Raw genomic sequence first — 17,345 nt, 5'->3', positions numbered from 1 at the left:
TGGAAACATATCATGTTGTGCTGGCATCTAGGAGCTGTCAGTTATCCAATTTCAGGGGTATTTAAAGGTAGGGTAGGAGATTTTGAAAACTCAGTGAGAGTCAGCCAGATTTGGAAAGTAAACACACGCCCCTTTCTCTCGGAGCTCACCCCAAAGCCACGCCTCCCAATCACATGGACGCGCATTAACCTGAAGACGAGCTGCGGTCTGTGACTTCGGCCATCATGCATGTACCTCTCTGGTACGCTCAGAGCAGGAAGAGAGTGACAACCAGCCAATACTCCGTGCAGGGTCCACCCGGAGGATTGGCTGATGTTTTTAGTGTTTTATAGCTTCTACAGATGATTCATATTCTTCGTTTTAATGAGAAACTGCCGAACTAATCGGTTGCTATCGGATTGTAAAGAGAAGTTACACTAATTTAACAAAAAGTGCATCAGAATGAAATCTCCTACCCGACCTTTAAGACAAAAACAACACTTTGCTGCTACAGCTACTAGCTGCAGTCAAAGTTTGGTATCAATGCTTGAACCTCCCACGGTGTCTGCTATATGTGAAGCTTGACTTAACAAAAAACAATAAAAAGAATCATATACACCTCTTCTACACCCCTGAATCTAACAGCCTTTTAAATGTTTCAATAGAACAGGAAGAGTCAAAGAAAGGTGACATGAACATCATTCTGTTTGGAAACAATAAGCCGACATTACATTTTGGCATTAGAATTGTATCCAGGGATATTTTTACCAGGTCCCACACACACACACACACACACACACAAACATGGAGAGAGATGTGCTTCTTTTCTTGTCATTATGCTTGATTGTTGCCTGCTGTGAATTTTTTTTAATTTATCTGTAGCGCCTTCCCTGAGTCATCATGCCATTTTACAGAGCACACACACACACACACACACACACACTCACACGTACACGTGCCTGGTGACTCAATTTATAATTCTGATTAATAGTTTAGATCCATTGACGAGCTGTGAACAAACACAGTTTGTTTATAGCACTAACAAAGAGCCGATTTTTTTCTTTTTTTCTTTGCAGTTACAGCCTCTAGTCAGTAGGGGGTTCTGCAACACTTTCAGCATCCCTATGGGTGGACTTACTTTGACCTGCACTGCATCAGCATCACATTTATGAAGCTAAAGGGCAGCATTTTGATTCCAGTGTCCAATGAGAGCGAGAGAGTGGCAGAAAGAGAGGCTGGAGCTGTAGCCATGGTAACCGAGACCCAAACTAAGACTAAGACTTTTTTTCCCTCCCTAAAAGTAACACAATGAAAGACATATAAAAACATTTAGAGACAGAGCAAAAGTAAAGAGTAAAGTAAACAGGGGGGTCTATGGGGGGGGTGTACACACTTTTACAGACACCCTCAAGTGGTCATTTGAGGAAGTGCAGTTTCTGGGATATGAGCCTCAGTTTTCAGGTTGCCGTTTGCTGCCATTTTACTGAAAAGAAGAAAGTTTTGCTTTAAAAATTAAATTGTTTTTATATGATTAAACAGAAACAAATTCTTTTGGGTGAGTGGATGTTCATGGATTGTGATTATAGCACTTTTCAGATTAAGAGTCAATATAAATTGGGTTTTAACACTTGGATACAGCACGTGGAAGTGTTTTACTGACTGGTAGTTAAGAGTAATTAAAGATTCTGCTCTTATATGCAAATGAAGTAAACTTGTTTTTTTGGGAGCAGGATCTAAGAGTTAGTGTTTACTTGAATTTTTATTATTTGAAGCTGAAATAGCTCAATAGTTTTCAAGTTATTATCAAGTTATAATTAAGACTGTCAGCTTTAAATAAATGTGAGTCGCAGGTGTCCCGGTCCAGACATGTAAAAAAATCTGTATCAGATGTCTCAAAATAAAAATCCAGAATGTGAAATAGCAACACACAAAGCAGCGCGGCACTGCGGTCAGCTTTATTATTCACTCTGCTGGCACTGATGGTTTTAAAGTAAGGCTTTGTTGGTAATTTTCAGACAGAAATTAAGCTTCAAACACGATTTTGTCACATTAAAAGTGAAACAAACCCCGGAGACAGATTTTCTCCCTGACTGTTATCAATTTGTGATGTGTGTGATGTATTCCTGGGTGCATTTGCTGATGAAGAGCAACAATTTGGTTTCCATTTTCAGTCGGATTGCCTCATTTTCTTTTAGCACAGTTGTTGATTTCCCAAGTTTCCCACAATGTCTTTGGAAAAAAAAAAACCCTCCATGGACCGTTCAGGGACGTGTTGCATCCAGTGTGTGTATAAATGGAGAAAACACTGTTGATTGTGATAACGCCATCATAAAGTGGTAAAACGGATAAACCACAAGAGATCATGACTACAAATACAACAACAGAGAACAGAAAATGTTCCTCTTAGCACTACACACTGAGCACTCTTGGGCTGGCAGGATTGCCTTCAGTTTTATTGCTGCTGGACATTTTTGTACCTAGTTGCAGAGGATGAAAAATGAACCCTTTCCACCCTGGAGGCCCCTGACCGGAGACCGGAGGCTGAAAGTGTTATTAAAACGCTTCTGAAGGCAGCCAGGTAGCGCGCTGTGACTAAAATGTGTGTAGCATTGTTGTGCTTCCTCTTCTGTTGTCGAATTTGTCGGAGTTGCACTTGAGAAGTTTTAAAAACAGGTTTTGGTGACATGGAGGTGAGGTGACTTATTCCATTTTAGAAATTCTCCTGAGCGTCTCTCTCTTGTTCCTTTTGACCTTACAGTTGTGAAGCTGGCTGAAAATTTTGTTGGATTTTTTTTTTTTTTAAGTTTCAAAATATAGCTTTGGGCTTAAGAGGTGACCGGAGTTATTACAGTTCAGCCTCAGAGGGACACGCATGTCTGTACAAGTATTAACGGCAATCCATCCAACAAAAACATTTCTCCCCATTTGATATATAGAAAAGTTAACCAAAGTTATAGACGTCAGGAAATCATCTTTCTCCTATCTGTGACGGTTGTTTACATACGGCTTTTGTGATACCCCGTTCACACTGGGGAAAAAAATGTGGCTTAAGCAGGATTCGGCCGCATCCAGATCAATCCAGATGTGTTTTTTTCTGAGTGTGAACACCTCGAATCTGGCTGTATCCAGTTTGATTTCAATCCGGCTAGATTGAAATCTATCCAGATATATCTGGATATATCAGGATTCACGTTGTTCAAAATCAGATAAAAACTATGCGGATATATCCAGATTTCCCCAGTGTGAACGGGGTCTTTATCGACTTGAAAATTTCATCCTCTGTTGTACAGCTGGATGTCTTAACTTAAGGCACCCTCAAGTGGCCACAGATAGAACTGCAGATAAAGAAGGAAAAGTGTGTAGACCTGACAGAAGTGACTGCTGTCTGCGCCTTTTTTGTTATTTAATGTATGAGTTAAATAACGCAGCACCCCCCCACCTGAAAGTAAACAGAGCTATTTTAAATTTCAAATTCAACAGTCTGGGATAAATAATTCAGCAAGTAATGAAAGATGGCGCCTGTCATTTGAGTGATCTTTGCTGCTGGCACAGAGAGGTCAGCTGCGGCTCCTTCCAGCTCGTCTGAGTCACACTCTACATGTTTTTAAACTGAGAGTGTGAAGCTGTACGTGTCGTCATGCCAGCTGAGGATCGATGGATGAGTCCGAGCAGCAGACGGACCGACACTGACCAGCACAGCTTCTTCACCCAGAACGCTCCCTCATGCCCGTGCATATTACTTACATCACACCACATTATCTCCCACCCCTTTACTACACCTTCCTGAAAGGTGGTGTTCAATAAATCATACTCGGTGTGTAACAGATTTATTCATGCAAGCACACCTGAGGAAAACAAGTCACCTTTCAGGCACTGAGGCACCCACAGAAAACATCAGTGTGGAGCGAGCACGTCTCTGAAAAGACCTTGAGAAAGGATTATTAATAGTTCTTTTTTTGTCCTGAACGTTAAGCCCTATTTCAGAGCGATTTAAAGCTGCGGTTAGACTTCCATTATACTTTATTACAATATAAGAAACTCTCAGTGCTTCAAAGTTAAAGTTGGATTCTAAATCCTGAAGTTGAGCTCACACTGCTGCTGTTAATTGAGACTGTGGATGTCTTTTTTAGCCTTGATTGGGAGACTGGAGGGAAATCTTATCAAACAGAATGTGACATCATATGAACCCGAAAACTACTGAACACTATCTATTTAAATATATATATATATATATATATATATATATATATATATATATATATATATATATATATATATATATATATTGCTGCCACGCTGGGGATCCCCTCAAAGTGTGAAGTTTTATCTTCGTTTTTTTGATCCAGACTACACACACAGCCTCACCCAGCTGGAAGTTCCCAACAAAACATATCCCACTACTGTTATTTATCTTTGAAGCACACGAGTTGTTGAGCAGTCTGAACAAATAGAGATTCTTTTTTAGAGGAACAAATAATATTCAGTGTCGTAAATACTGAATAATTAATCTGATATTTTCTTCCCATGCAATACACAATCAGATTTTAATCATTATGTAATCATATCTGTGATTCCTTACACAGCTAACTCGGTCGGTTTTGCAACAATAACGCTGGTGCACCCTCTCCTATCTGCGATCATTCAGACCATGATATGCTGCACGTTTAGCTCAGTCGCACACAGGCAGGGCAGGACACCAGCACTTAGCTAGCAGAGCAGGCCAGCATTTCCAGGCAGTTGTACTGGCTTTTAATTGATTACACTGTATTGTATTTGTCCTCCAAAGATTCACTGTGACCTAATACACCATGTTTGTGGTATTCCAGTTATATTACCGTATTTTCCGGACTAGAAGTCACACTTTTTTTCCATCCTTTGGCTGGGTATGTGACTTGTATATTAAAATATATAATTTCAAATGTTTGTTATTTTCAGCCGCTAGAGGGCACTCTAGGAAGTTACAGGAAGTTACACCGAGGAAGAAGAATTCAATGGATTTGGAGTGAGATGGAGAGTTTGATAAACTTATTCACGTCCTTTACACTATAGTTATCTGAATAACTGTTAATATGTTACATATTGAGTTTGTTTTTATGCTTCATGTAGAAATGAAATGTCTGTTCTTGGTCTCGGATTTTGTAAAATAAATTTCCCCCAAAAATGCAACGTGTACCGATATGTTTTTTTTCTTCTCCATTTTGGTTTTTCTGGCTGGTGCAACCTATAGTCTGGAAAATATGGTATATATGACTTTGACTCAACGTTATTATTGCTTTCATTTTATTCACTATATTACCTTACCTTATTTTATATTTCTAGCCTGTTATTATTTCTAAACATGCACGGAGCATCTGGGATTAATCTCTATTCTATTCTATTCTAGCTCTATCAGACTCTTGCAATAAGTCACTAAGTCACCAAGTCTCTCACAATGGCAACTTGACCGCTCTCAGTTCAAACGCATGAGAGCAATTCATTTCATTGCTCAGATACATACAAAGTTGCCTCTTCACAGTTATGTTTAAGCATATTTAATTAGTTTATTTACATAATAAACATCCATCTAATTGTTTATGTTGTCAGCGGTCTGAGAAAATGGAAAATTGTTGTTATGTAAGTAACACACGACACATGTGAAGCACGTGTGCATTACTTCAGACAACGAATCAAAAAATGAACCCTGATCTGCTTTTTTTTTTTTTTTGGTCGAGGTCGATTTATTCTGCTCACAGTCTGACTTCTGTGAGCTTCAGCCTTCATCTCTTAGTAGTGATGGGCGTTTTTCATTATTCCTTCCATCAGGGTAATTAACAGTGACAGCACCGAGATGCATCCTGACTTTTTATGCTTGTTTGCACAACACATAAAGTGCTTCTTTTCCAGAAGGATGAACTGATGAAATACAAATGTAATACCTCTTGAAACATGGTGGAAAAAAATAAAAGACAGAAAAACATGACCCTTGCTCGCAACTTTCTGCCATCCTGTAAACTTTCAGGCAATTACACAGCTTCCTACGCTGCGAAGTAAGTGGGTGCAACAGCTGCAAAATAAACCTCTGCTCCCCTCCTGCAAGGCAAGGGTTCCCTCGACAGCGACACAGAGCAGTCTGCCCACCGTCACTCCCAATCAAATTACTTTCTGGGGGGCATTTCCAACTTTATTGGCAAGATCAAAGCAAATGCTGATAAAGAGAGGGAGGGAGAGAGAGAGAGAGAGAGAGAGAGAGAGGGGGGAAATGACACGTGACAAATGTTCCAGGTATGGAGCTCTCATGTGATCTGGGGATAATAGTTGCCACATAATGATTGGTCTGTTTATAATAACATCTAATTTATGTATTTTTAGCTTCTAGTTTATATTCTGCATGTATTTATTAAAAAGGACTATCTCTGATTTGCATAAATGTGTAAAAGTCTGAAATTTCTGTGTTGAATTTGTTTCCTCTTTGGTTTCTTTGCTGGCTCCAGAGCTCCATCTTATAGTTAGCAGGTGGCTAGCTCCACCTAAAGCCTCCAACACACTGTGAGATTTTTGGGATGTTTGTGTTTAACACCAACTCACACAGTACGAATAAAATGCATGCAATGTCAAGTCCAAGCTCACGATGTGTGTGCTCACACTGTACAGTGCGATGGTCGGCTGCGACGTCACTGCTCACACTACACGCGACTTCAGGTGCTCAGGTCTAACAGCTGTTGCTGTTTCAAAGAAACAGTCAAAGTCAGTCAGAGTTCGTGCTGCTGCCTCAGCTCATCAAACATAGCCTCCATCACTCCTGTCCAACGCCGTGTGGGCGCCGCCATGTTTGTGATCATCTGAAACAATTTCCTGTAGGGTTAGGGTTAGGGTGACGTTGAGCGTGTTCAGCAAACGCATGCGCAGTGGAGGGAAAAACACAGACTTCAGGTCGTATCTCTGCTTAAACTGTGCGATACTCTCAGGAGGGTCGACGAAAACATGTCAGAAATTCAACCGATCATCCGATCGCGGTTTGTGCGACGTTAATCAAAATTCGGGTAATATCGGGGGAAAAAAAACGCACAGTGGATGCCCGGCTTAAGTCAACCAAATAGTCCTACAACAAGAAATGGTTCCATTATTTTTGTGCACAATGAGACAAATGGTTCTTATTGTTGCGACAGCAGACACAAGTTTTTTTTCCTCTGGTGAAATATTAGCATGTTTTAATGTATTGTTTTGTGCAAACTTTTGTCCATATAGTGTACGAGTGGGTTGACTGTACATACACTAAATAGAAAACTGAATTACAAAATGTAGGAGTCTCACATTTTTATTTTATTATTTCACAAAGCTCCAGCTCATGTATTTCTTTTTCACCATTTCTCTATTTAATCAATTGAAACCATCTTGGGAAGTTAATATTTAAACAAGGACGGTGCTGTTCATACATCATAAATGTTGATTAAAGATTCTGTAGATTAGGTGCCTTTTTATCCATCTGGCTGTCTGTCTTTGGATGATCTTATGTTTGCAGATATTTAACTGAATAATCTCTGATCTGAGGACCAACAGTGAATTCGATTCAAGTCTGCTTTTTCACTTGGAGAAGCGGGGATTGTTCACTAATCCTCTGGATTAAACCCTGCATGACTCCTGGCAAGGTTTCTTAGAAAGTCACCATCTTGCCCTTTGATATCAGTATATAAAGATATATACCATTTACACAATAATTAATATGTGCTATTTATAACTGAACCTCCGAAGCTCAGATGTTTTGTCCTTTAAAAGAGACACATGTCTCATGTGACATAGAAATACATGAAGTATTCATCAAATGAATGTCTGATATATATTGCACTAAATGGACAAAAGCTGCTGCCATTCTTTAGTCATATTCATGAGCTGGAGAACAATTTGAACCGTCCTCTACTTAAAACTGTCTCAAAGAGCCATTGTTGAAATATATACAGCTCGTTTCACAGAAGATCTGCATAACAATTGCACTGTAAAACACTGCAGATGTTTTAACTGTCAGTCATTCACACTGAATGGACGGCAGAGATCTGCTTCCTTCATGCTGACTTTATAGTCCATCCATTAGGATGATGGAGGTGCAGGTGGAGGTGTGTGGAGCAGCTGCACTTTCAATTTCGTCTCAGTTACTGCTGATCATTCGACTTAACTGTAATAAAGTAATGTCCTGCAGGAAACTTTGACTTATGCCGGAGTAAATGAGGGGCGACATCCACCTGTAAACACCCACAGACTGTCCTTATTTTTATTTAGCCCTGATAGCAGCGAGGATCCATTTAAATGGCAGCATCTGTCCTCGGCTGACTCATAACACCACCATCCATCACAGTTTTACCAACTCGCTGAAATATTTCATACATAACTCAAAATTGAACAAATACTGGAAACACAGACTAACATGCTAAACTAAGATGGTGACTATAGTAAACAATACACTTGTGTGGGCATGCTAACAGCTGCATACTCTCCGCCCTGCTAGCATAGATTTAACATCCTGTTGTTAAGTGTGAGATTGGAGAGTGGTTTAACATCATGCTTAGATGGAAATGAAAGACCCAGATCTTTGCCCCTATGCGCTGACGGTCCTGCCTACGAAGGGATTACCTTTGAGGATGGATTCCCAATATAAGCCAAAATTATGTTCTCTCTGGGCCAGAGTGTGAAAATCATACATCAATTTCCCAACTACAAATTTGTACTAGGTTGAAAAAGGCATTTGACATTTGACGGAGCCTTTAACGTGTGTTGATAATAACGCCTGCCTGAGGCTGTGTCTCAGGCATAACTGAGACACAGCTGGTGGGTATTTAGGTTATAGTTGTATTTGTTTAGATTTTATTTACATATAGTTTAGCACGTTGACGTCGCTAGCCCTATTTTAGGGGGGCTTCAGCCTCCCTAAAACAATCCAAAGCCCCCCTATAATTTGGGGCTTGATTATTTCGGAGTTGACCACGTCGTATACGATATGAGAGCATATGTCTTACAAAGTCGCTCATATATCAGGAAAGTAATAGCTAGAGACGTTCTGTTTCTTTCCTCAAAAAGAGGACACTTCAGGCATGTCTGTGTGATGTAGACTGGCTGTATTATTCTACGGGCAAGGTGTCCAATCGGACCATCGAGCGATATCACAAGGGGCTCAAATATCCAATTGTAGAGCCTTGTGCCTCTGACGTGGTTTTCAAAGATGTCTTCTGAAGACAAGAGAAGTATCTCCACTAACTAGCTGAGTCGTCTACACGTCTGAAAAGCGTCTCTGAACGCAATAATAGACGCGTAGCGGACTGTTATCTCAGCCGGAAGGTGCATTGTTCTGCATACCCCTGTTATACACTGTTATTCACTGTTATTTCTTACTGGAAACTTTTATTTGACTTATTAGCGGTGCTATGTTTTGTTACGCTAACCCGGAAGTTACGTCAGGACGTTCCGGATGAACAGGGGAGCTCGCTCTCAGACGCTCACAGTAAACAGCGCTTCTTTCATGTAGCGCAGCTTCATTTTTCAACTTTTGCCACACAACTATTGCAGAGACAAAAGAGACATTTACAGCGCGACTATTTCTGAAAGAATAAGAAAAGATTATAGACTGAGATGCTGTTTCAGAGTCACTGGCAGAAGACTTTTCCACAGATGAACAGCTGGATTGGTGGTTGATAGGTGCAATGTTCACACAGCACACTATACAATAAATTACTTATTTGTTCTTTTGATGCACTATGTACAGTTTTCTACAAACCACTTCTACCTCCACTCATCTGTGCAGTAATTGTTAATCTGTAAACTCTTTTTTGATTGTATTGCATAAAATCGGTAGTTTATTTTACGCAATTTTATGTATATAGCTTTTCTTATGTTTTACTTGATGTAACTGTGCTGTTGCAAAAACGCAATTTGCCCATTGTGGGACAAATCTGTGGGAAATTACCTGGAGCATCTGGAACCATCTGAAAAATAATATATATAATGACAATAAGAAATGAAGTAACATAATGTGTAAATATGTATTTTGTTATACTTATTTGTGTTTCTTACGCAACTCCCCCCCCCCGCCGGAAAAAAAAAATTCAACCGGGGGAGGGGGTGGGGGGGGGTGGTTGGTGATTAGCCCCCCCTATCTGTCAACCCTAGTGACGTCCATGGTTTAGCATTATATTTGGCATTACATATAGTAGCTAGCTAGCACATGTGTGGGTTACAGTTAGGGATGTCCCGATCAGGTTTTTTTGCCCTCAAGTCCGAGTCCGAGTCATTTGATTTTGAGTATCTGCCGATACCGAGTCCCGATCCGACACTTTCAGGATTCTCTATAAAGGCAAATAGCAACTCGCTCGTTGCAAAACCTGTGTGTGTCTGTGTGTGTGTGTGTGTCTGTCCAGAGCGCTATGCTAGGAGATTTCACACACGCAGCACATCGAGGTCTCGAACCAGGACCTCTCGCACCAAAAGCAGCTGTCATACCCCTACACTACAGGACACAGAGCCACCCTGCATAGAAGGCGTTAACTTTGACAGCCCTAATAAATATATATCCGAGTCCTGATCGGGAGGTAATGTCTGATTCCGATCGAGTCTGAAATCACGTAATCGGGCCCGATTTCCGATCACGTGATCGGATCGGGACATCCCTAGTTACAGTGAAGCAATGTTTGGAAGATCCAGTACATAGTTTGTTTACTGGGGAGCAACAGAATTGGGTTGACATTGCGATGATCTTCCCTGATGTTGAGTTGTTGTACAACCCATGTGACATCCAGATCCAGGAAATGACTTTTTTTGCTGTCTGCTTTCTCTACGGGTCTTTGCCACCAATCAAGAATTCCAAATAAATTATTAACTTTTCCCTTTGAACAGCCTTTGACCTGGACGGGCATCAATGCAAACTGACTGGCTGACCGAGGCGTACAGCTAAAAAAAGGACGTACTTCTAGTTCTTCTTATATGACTGCAGCCCAGTTACATCAGTTTTGACTAATCTAACATGCTATTCTGGATTCAACCAATCATCTTTATAGTGATTTGAATGATGAGATCATTCCTTAACATCTTATTTACTTATTTATTTATTTCTTACAATTGCCATGAGTCACCGTGGCAACTTACATCTGGCGGTAAATTGAGAGATAATTATTCATAGCCTTCAACAGATTACAAATGATCCATTGCTCATTTAAAATGATGGATTGTAAGTTTATATCTTTCCCCCCGATTTGGCCATCATCAGATGCATCCATCAGACTACTATTCTTTCTCCTGACAGGCTGAAACTGTGATCTTTCACGGCGATCAAAACTCTCACCGTCCGTTACTCCTCTGTCTGTCCCCATAAATGACCAGCAGAGCGTCTGTAAATCACGGCCCCAGGAGTAATAACTTGTGCCGCTTCCTTTATAAGGACTGATGAACCTGTCTTGGCTGACGCATTTACATGCACTTTATGTCAGCCGGTTCTTCTGCTTGAGAGGAGCGGATGTCCAAGAGCAGAGAATCCAATAGATTTGTTGTTTTGTAACAAAACAAAATGTGGCATGAGTGTGAAACTAATTTCAAGGATAAACCTGGTTCATTTCTCTCTAACGTTCATAGTTTAGGCCCTGACACCTCTCAGCAGGTTTACTGCTAAAATCTGGGAACGCAACAAAAATCACGGTTTTGAGCAATGATGAGAAAACAAGGATTAAATTACCACCCTAACTTTTTGTTGCAAACATCAATCACAGTTTATCGACTGTCTGCTAGTTTCAGCCTCTGCGGTTGTTGTGAATGCACTGAGGCTTCCTCAATAATGAGAGACTATTAGACACATGTCAAGTTAGATAATGTGGCTGAACATATCTAATTGCATCTCTTGTTTTGTTTGACTTTGTTGTGGCAAATATCAGCAATATATTCAGTGTGATTGCAAAGAGAGATGACATCATAGACTAGCATTATTATTTAAAGGTTCCTTGAGGTAAATGTTGAAGTTATTAATGAAGTCTGTCGCTAAGCTAATCTAGTTAGGTAAGGTACGGTCACTCTCTGAGTCATGATACATATAATACAGAAAAACAAGAGGCCCAGTGTAACAGAGCTTTAGCTCTAAGCTAACTGGTAAGATATATCCAACATATTCCAAGTAAAAGTAATTTGCTAATGGAATGCTAGTCAAATTAGCTGTCATATTAGCCCCAGAAGTTTGAATGAATTACATTCAATACATTCATGTTAGCAGGCAAGCTAATATCAGTTAGTGATACACACTGAGGCAAGTAGGCACATCTGTTTTGGCACAAAGGAGATCAAGTCAATTTTGCAGGAGTTTTTTTTTAAGCCAAGTCACAAGATTAAACAAACGGTATTACTCTACACACAAATCAGAGTATTAAACACAACAAGCCCTGGTAGCCCTGAGAGCTGCTGTGAACTCTGTAAATTAGCATTGTTGCTTTTTGAGGCTTACCTTCAGTACAGTGGATCCCAATTCCAGGCCCACCAGGATCGTCCTGTCCACCAGCTCTGCTATCCTGGGATCAGCCACCTTCAGGGAGTCCTGGACCAGGTCTGTGACATCCACCTGCCAGTCAGGCCCAAGCATTGTGATCACTTGGTCCGTGCCCTCCGTCGAGGTGGTGTGGAACTGGGTGAGCACCTTGACCAGGGACCGTTGGTACTGCAGGGTGCAGCCTCGACTCACCCGGCGGTCATCGTCTTCCTCGTCTGCGTCGCTGTCTCTGGTGCTCCTTAAGAGACAGAAAGAAAGAGACACACAGAAAACCTTTATTATGAGCCACTCATGAGGATTGTGTATGTGCCGAATGTGTGTGTGTGTGGAATGTTCTCTAACAAAGCAGCTGAAGCTCTGAGGAGTTGGCCAAATGTGACTGGATCTGGCCGCCAAAAAAGATTGAGAACAGCTGATAAAAGCATTAAAGAAATATAAAACCATTACCAATCACAACTTGTCACCTCTTCAAACCGAACATCTGCTGCTAAGCTACGCAGAGCGCAGCCACATCTCAATCTGCGCCTTCTGTTCTTAAGGTTCTCCCCTCATTTCATAATTTGACATCTGATGAGAAAGTCGGCACCGCTCCACAGAAATCCATCACATCACTATCTGCTCCGATGCAGCAGTGATGAGGAGAAAGTCCTCGGAGCCAGCGGGGGAGGACTGATAAGCACCACAAAGCGGAGTTTTGGACCAATGCCTTTCTTATTTCACAGGAGCCCTGGGCAGTGAGGTTAAACATGCCAGGTGCATCCCCCACCGAGTGCAATCTGCTCTACAACAAGATGTATGAGTTGCCCAACTTTCCTCAGCAGGCTTGACAATCTGCCAGTTCCTCCTTAAAAAGCTCTCCTCCCGCTTCGACTTCACTTAACTTGAGATTGAGGGGAAGCAGTGGGGCTGTCGAAGCATACATCCATCCATTAATTCACCAAGCAGGTTCAATTATTAGCCGGAGCACTTCTGTCTCCTTACAAGCTCCCTCAGCGACTAAATATACTGTTGCATCCACCTTCCAACCCGTCCCACCTACCGAGTTTGATCATTAATTCATTGTCCCCACCAATACTTTAGGCTGTAAGTTTGATGTTAGGAAACAAAGGGGCCTCCCCGTCAGGCTCTCGCGGGTCACTGGGCACCACCTGCGTGAAGCTGTTCATCCGAGCAACTTAACGTCACCCGGCGAACCTCTTTCGCTCAGATTAGGCTCGGGTCAGAGATTTATCACTTCTGTGTCCACGGTTGGTTGATTTTGTTGCTTTGAAATCAAGGAACACATAAAGTGCTTTTACAGCTAATGTGGCTAAAGCCATTATGAATTCATTGCAGTGGAACTGTGACAAGTAAAAGCTACTTTAGCAGCTATAGATGATATGAAAGAACACAACAGCTGTTACAATCCAGACATTAGAAACTTCTTATTAAAATTCTAAACAATAGCACTCTATTTGGTGAGGACTACTGCTGTTTATGTGGGAGTACAAAGCATCTCTACACCAAATCTCAGCTTAGAATTGTAATTGTAATCAATCAAACATGGCTCAAACTTAAAAATCTCACTTCTGATAATAAAATAAAAAACAAAAAATGGCTGTAAAAACCCGAACATTTACATTATGTAGCTTTCATGATTACAAACTGATGCAGAAATCTCTCAGGATCCACCCCACTCCCTCTTTTGTCTGCGTTCTCATGGTTATGTTAGAAAAATGAACCCACATGTGTGACATGAGGGTTCAGTAATACAGCAAAAAAATAACCCCCTCAAACAAACCTCATTCTTTCAGTTCAATATGAAGGACGGTTTCTCTGACTAAACAAGCTTTACTCATCATGAGGCCCTTTTCAGCCTGTGAGAGCACTTACATCTGTGGCTCTAAAGGAGCTCTGTTAAAAAAAACTCACTGGGGTTATCTGAGTTTGGACTATTAATGCATAACACTGAGCATTACAAACTAGAGGTGAGGGGACTGACTCACACTGTGTGCTTGAATTCAGAGCGTGTCCTTTCCAGAAAAATAACAGTAGTTGTTGAACACATTAGGCGATTAAAACTGCACATCTTTATGTACGTGTGTGCCCTTCGGTGGTCACGTGAATACATAATATGTCCATGATAATAGCTTGGTGCAGATGGAAGGAGTTTGCAATGTGTCCACCGAGCCAAATAAGCGATTGGCATTATGATGGGATATAACACTATAAATGAACACTTAATAGGACGGTAATGATAAACTGTAATAACCATTAAATGGGATGATAATAACCGGTAAAAACAGACTTTTGATAGATAGATACATTAACAATAGCCATTTAATGGGATGATAACTTTTGATAACATTGATTTACTGGGATGAAGACAACGGCCATTTAATGGATTGATAACAACCGATTCTGCCATTTAATGGAATGATACTGATCAATGATAATGTATGGGATGATAACACACCTAAAGAACCTGGCAGGTAGTCATACTAAAAACTGATAAACTGATTTCAATTTAAAGGACTGATAATGGATTGATAATACAACTGATTCTGCCATATAATCAATAATCGAGATATCTATATATAGATATATCTATATCTATATCTGATATGTAGATATATATATATATATCTATATATATATATAGATATATATATAGATATAGATATAGATATATATCTATATATATATATATATATATATATAGATATATATATATATCTATCTATATATAGATAGATATATATATATATATCTAGAGAGAGAGGGAGAGAGATATATCTATATAGATATATATAGATATAGATATATATAGATAGATAGATAGATATTTAATCAGATGATAAAAGCTATCACTTTGAGAAAACAGTTATTTAATGAGACGATAACACACCTACCATACAGATATCGGAGGGCCTTACAAGGTTTAGGTACATGACTGATGGTGAGTGTGGTAAGAACATCTGAACATTTGTTCAAAAAGAAATTTACTTCAGCACACGTAAATGTTTTAGGGAGGCCTAAATTACCCACAAAACAAATAACAGACTGATGTCTTCCATCACTGTAATGCAGGCAGACACTGATGTGGGAAATTAGAAAGTAAAATGTGATCTCAGTAATCTCTCTGGTCTGTCTGTCATCTGAACTTGACTGCGGTGGATCCTGGCAGCAAAGCTCCCAGACACGTAGCTGCAGTTGTACTTAGAAGGTAAAAGTGAGTTAAGTCCACAGCAGACACCGAGACTGCACACTCAGTTACTCATTCAGTTAAAGGCAGAGAAAAACCCGATGAGACACTGAGACTCGCTCTGTCTCTGTCAAGGAGTTCCACAACTCTGTGCTCAGGTCAGTGAAAGTTTACCTTCCAGAGTCTGTACCTGAAAATAAGGTTGATATTTTTTCTCCCCCCAGAAGAATCATGTCTGTTCTTATTAGGGTCTCTGATACAAAGCGTACACGCTGAAGCTTCACTGCACACAGGCTGCCCGCCCGATTACACTTTCTTTCCTTTTTTAGAGCATGTTACTGGATAATTCAGCCAGTGAGCAATTCTGCTGCACTGTAGCAAAGGCCCACTGCAGGCCAGGAGACCTTGCTGTGCGTGAAGGTTCACAATGTGTCACTTTGCTGAAGTGAAGGGACGGAAGGACTGCAAAGAAAAAGGAAAACAAGAGGGGGGAGGAGGCGCAGAGGGACGGTGTTAGAGGTTGTGTAAAGGAGAGTGTGAGGGAAATAAGCGGTGGGAGGACTGAGAGGAGTTAGTGCAAAGACAATAAGTCTGTCTAATAATACAGATAACCATCGTGATTTGGTGTTCGGGATGACTAACGAGCTGCATTACGCTGCATGAGAGATATTATTATCCATTTACTTTGTTATTTACAGAGGCCTTTGTAAACACCGTCTTATTCATTACCACTGTAAACAAACGAAGAGCAAGGTCAAGACGAATGCCACCGGCTACCTGTGCCAGGGCGACGTTCGGGCCTGGGATTAGTCAAAAACAGGAAGATTTCATATAAATCCTGTTGACGTCCGTGTGGACTCAGCACAGCTTGTAGACGTTTGTTGGCACCGCTCTTGTTTTTGTTCATGGCTGAAGTCCAGGTTGTTGTTTTGCAAAAAAGTTTTAGAACTAAACTTTGGGTTCAACTCAAACCATCTAATCCTTTTAACTTCATTCATTTCATGTACTTCACATTAAATGTCCATTTTCAGAGGGAACGTTGGTTCGTCTCAGGTGGGAGGTAACTCAAGCGCAGAGGCTGTGACCCCCCCCCAGGCCGCCATTAAGTGTGAAATGTTTGTTTCCGACACGTTAAAACTCCCAAGGTCAAGGAGGAAACCGTCAAACTGCACTTTAAATACAACATGGACGAGAAGTCATGTAGACGCTCTGAACCTTGAAAAACAACCTCTGTTTCCAAGGCAACACACTAAACCCAACTTACAGATGGACACGAAAGTGTGACTGCATGCCAATTTATCTGGTGCTGTTAACAAATGTCTTCTTGTAACAGCTTCATGAATTTCTGATACGTTTGTGGCCTCTTTGTCCAGAAATCATGGAGCACACAGATCCAGACAGCGGTGGCCTCCGAGCTCCCTTCTCATTTTAGGGGGAGAGTCAGTAGTCTCTTGTGACAGATTAAGTGAAGAGGGAGGCTGAGGCGATTGTGGACTGCTGATGGAAAAGCACTTGTTGTTGCCATCTTAGAGATCAGCAAGGTTGGCCCTGTAGTGAGACCATTTTCCAGGATCTGCCACAAAATGGCAGATTGTTTCCTGATGTTTTCTGTGAACCTTACATATAGCAAAAGTGGAGGAGTTGATTGGGGTTTGGTGCAGAGGTGTAGCAGGATCTTACTGGTATAGAAATGGAAAT

At 40.8% G+C, this 17,345-nt stretch overlaps 1 protein-coding gene across 2 annotated transcripts in view; it reads right to left on the bottom strand.

Annotated features, from left to right (window-relative positions):
* The window catches only part of tmem132e (transmembrane protein 132E), a 339,900-nt gene that overhangs the window by 7,928 nt on the left and 314,627 nt on the right, over positions 1-17,345 (bottom strand). For both annotated transcript variants that reach the window (XM_028421320.1, XM_028421319.1), the window contains exon 7: positions 12,422-12,701. In XM_028421320.1, coding sequence (XP_028277121.1) covers positions 12,422-12,701 — 280 coding nt within the window. The remainder of the gene's footprint in view (positions 1-12,421; positions 12,702-17,345) is intronic.

This window comes from Parambassis ranga, chromosome 14 (genome assembly GCF_900634625.1).
Source record: "Parambassis ranga chromosome 14, fParRan2.1, whole genome shotgun sequence".
In the NCBI taxonomy this organism is placed as follows: domain Eukaryota; kingdom Metazoa; phylum Chordata; class Actinopteri; family Ambassidae; genus Parambassis; species Parambassis ranga.
This window is presented reverse-complemented; position numbering and strand designations above follow the sequence as displayed.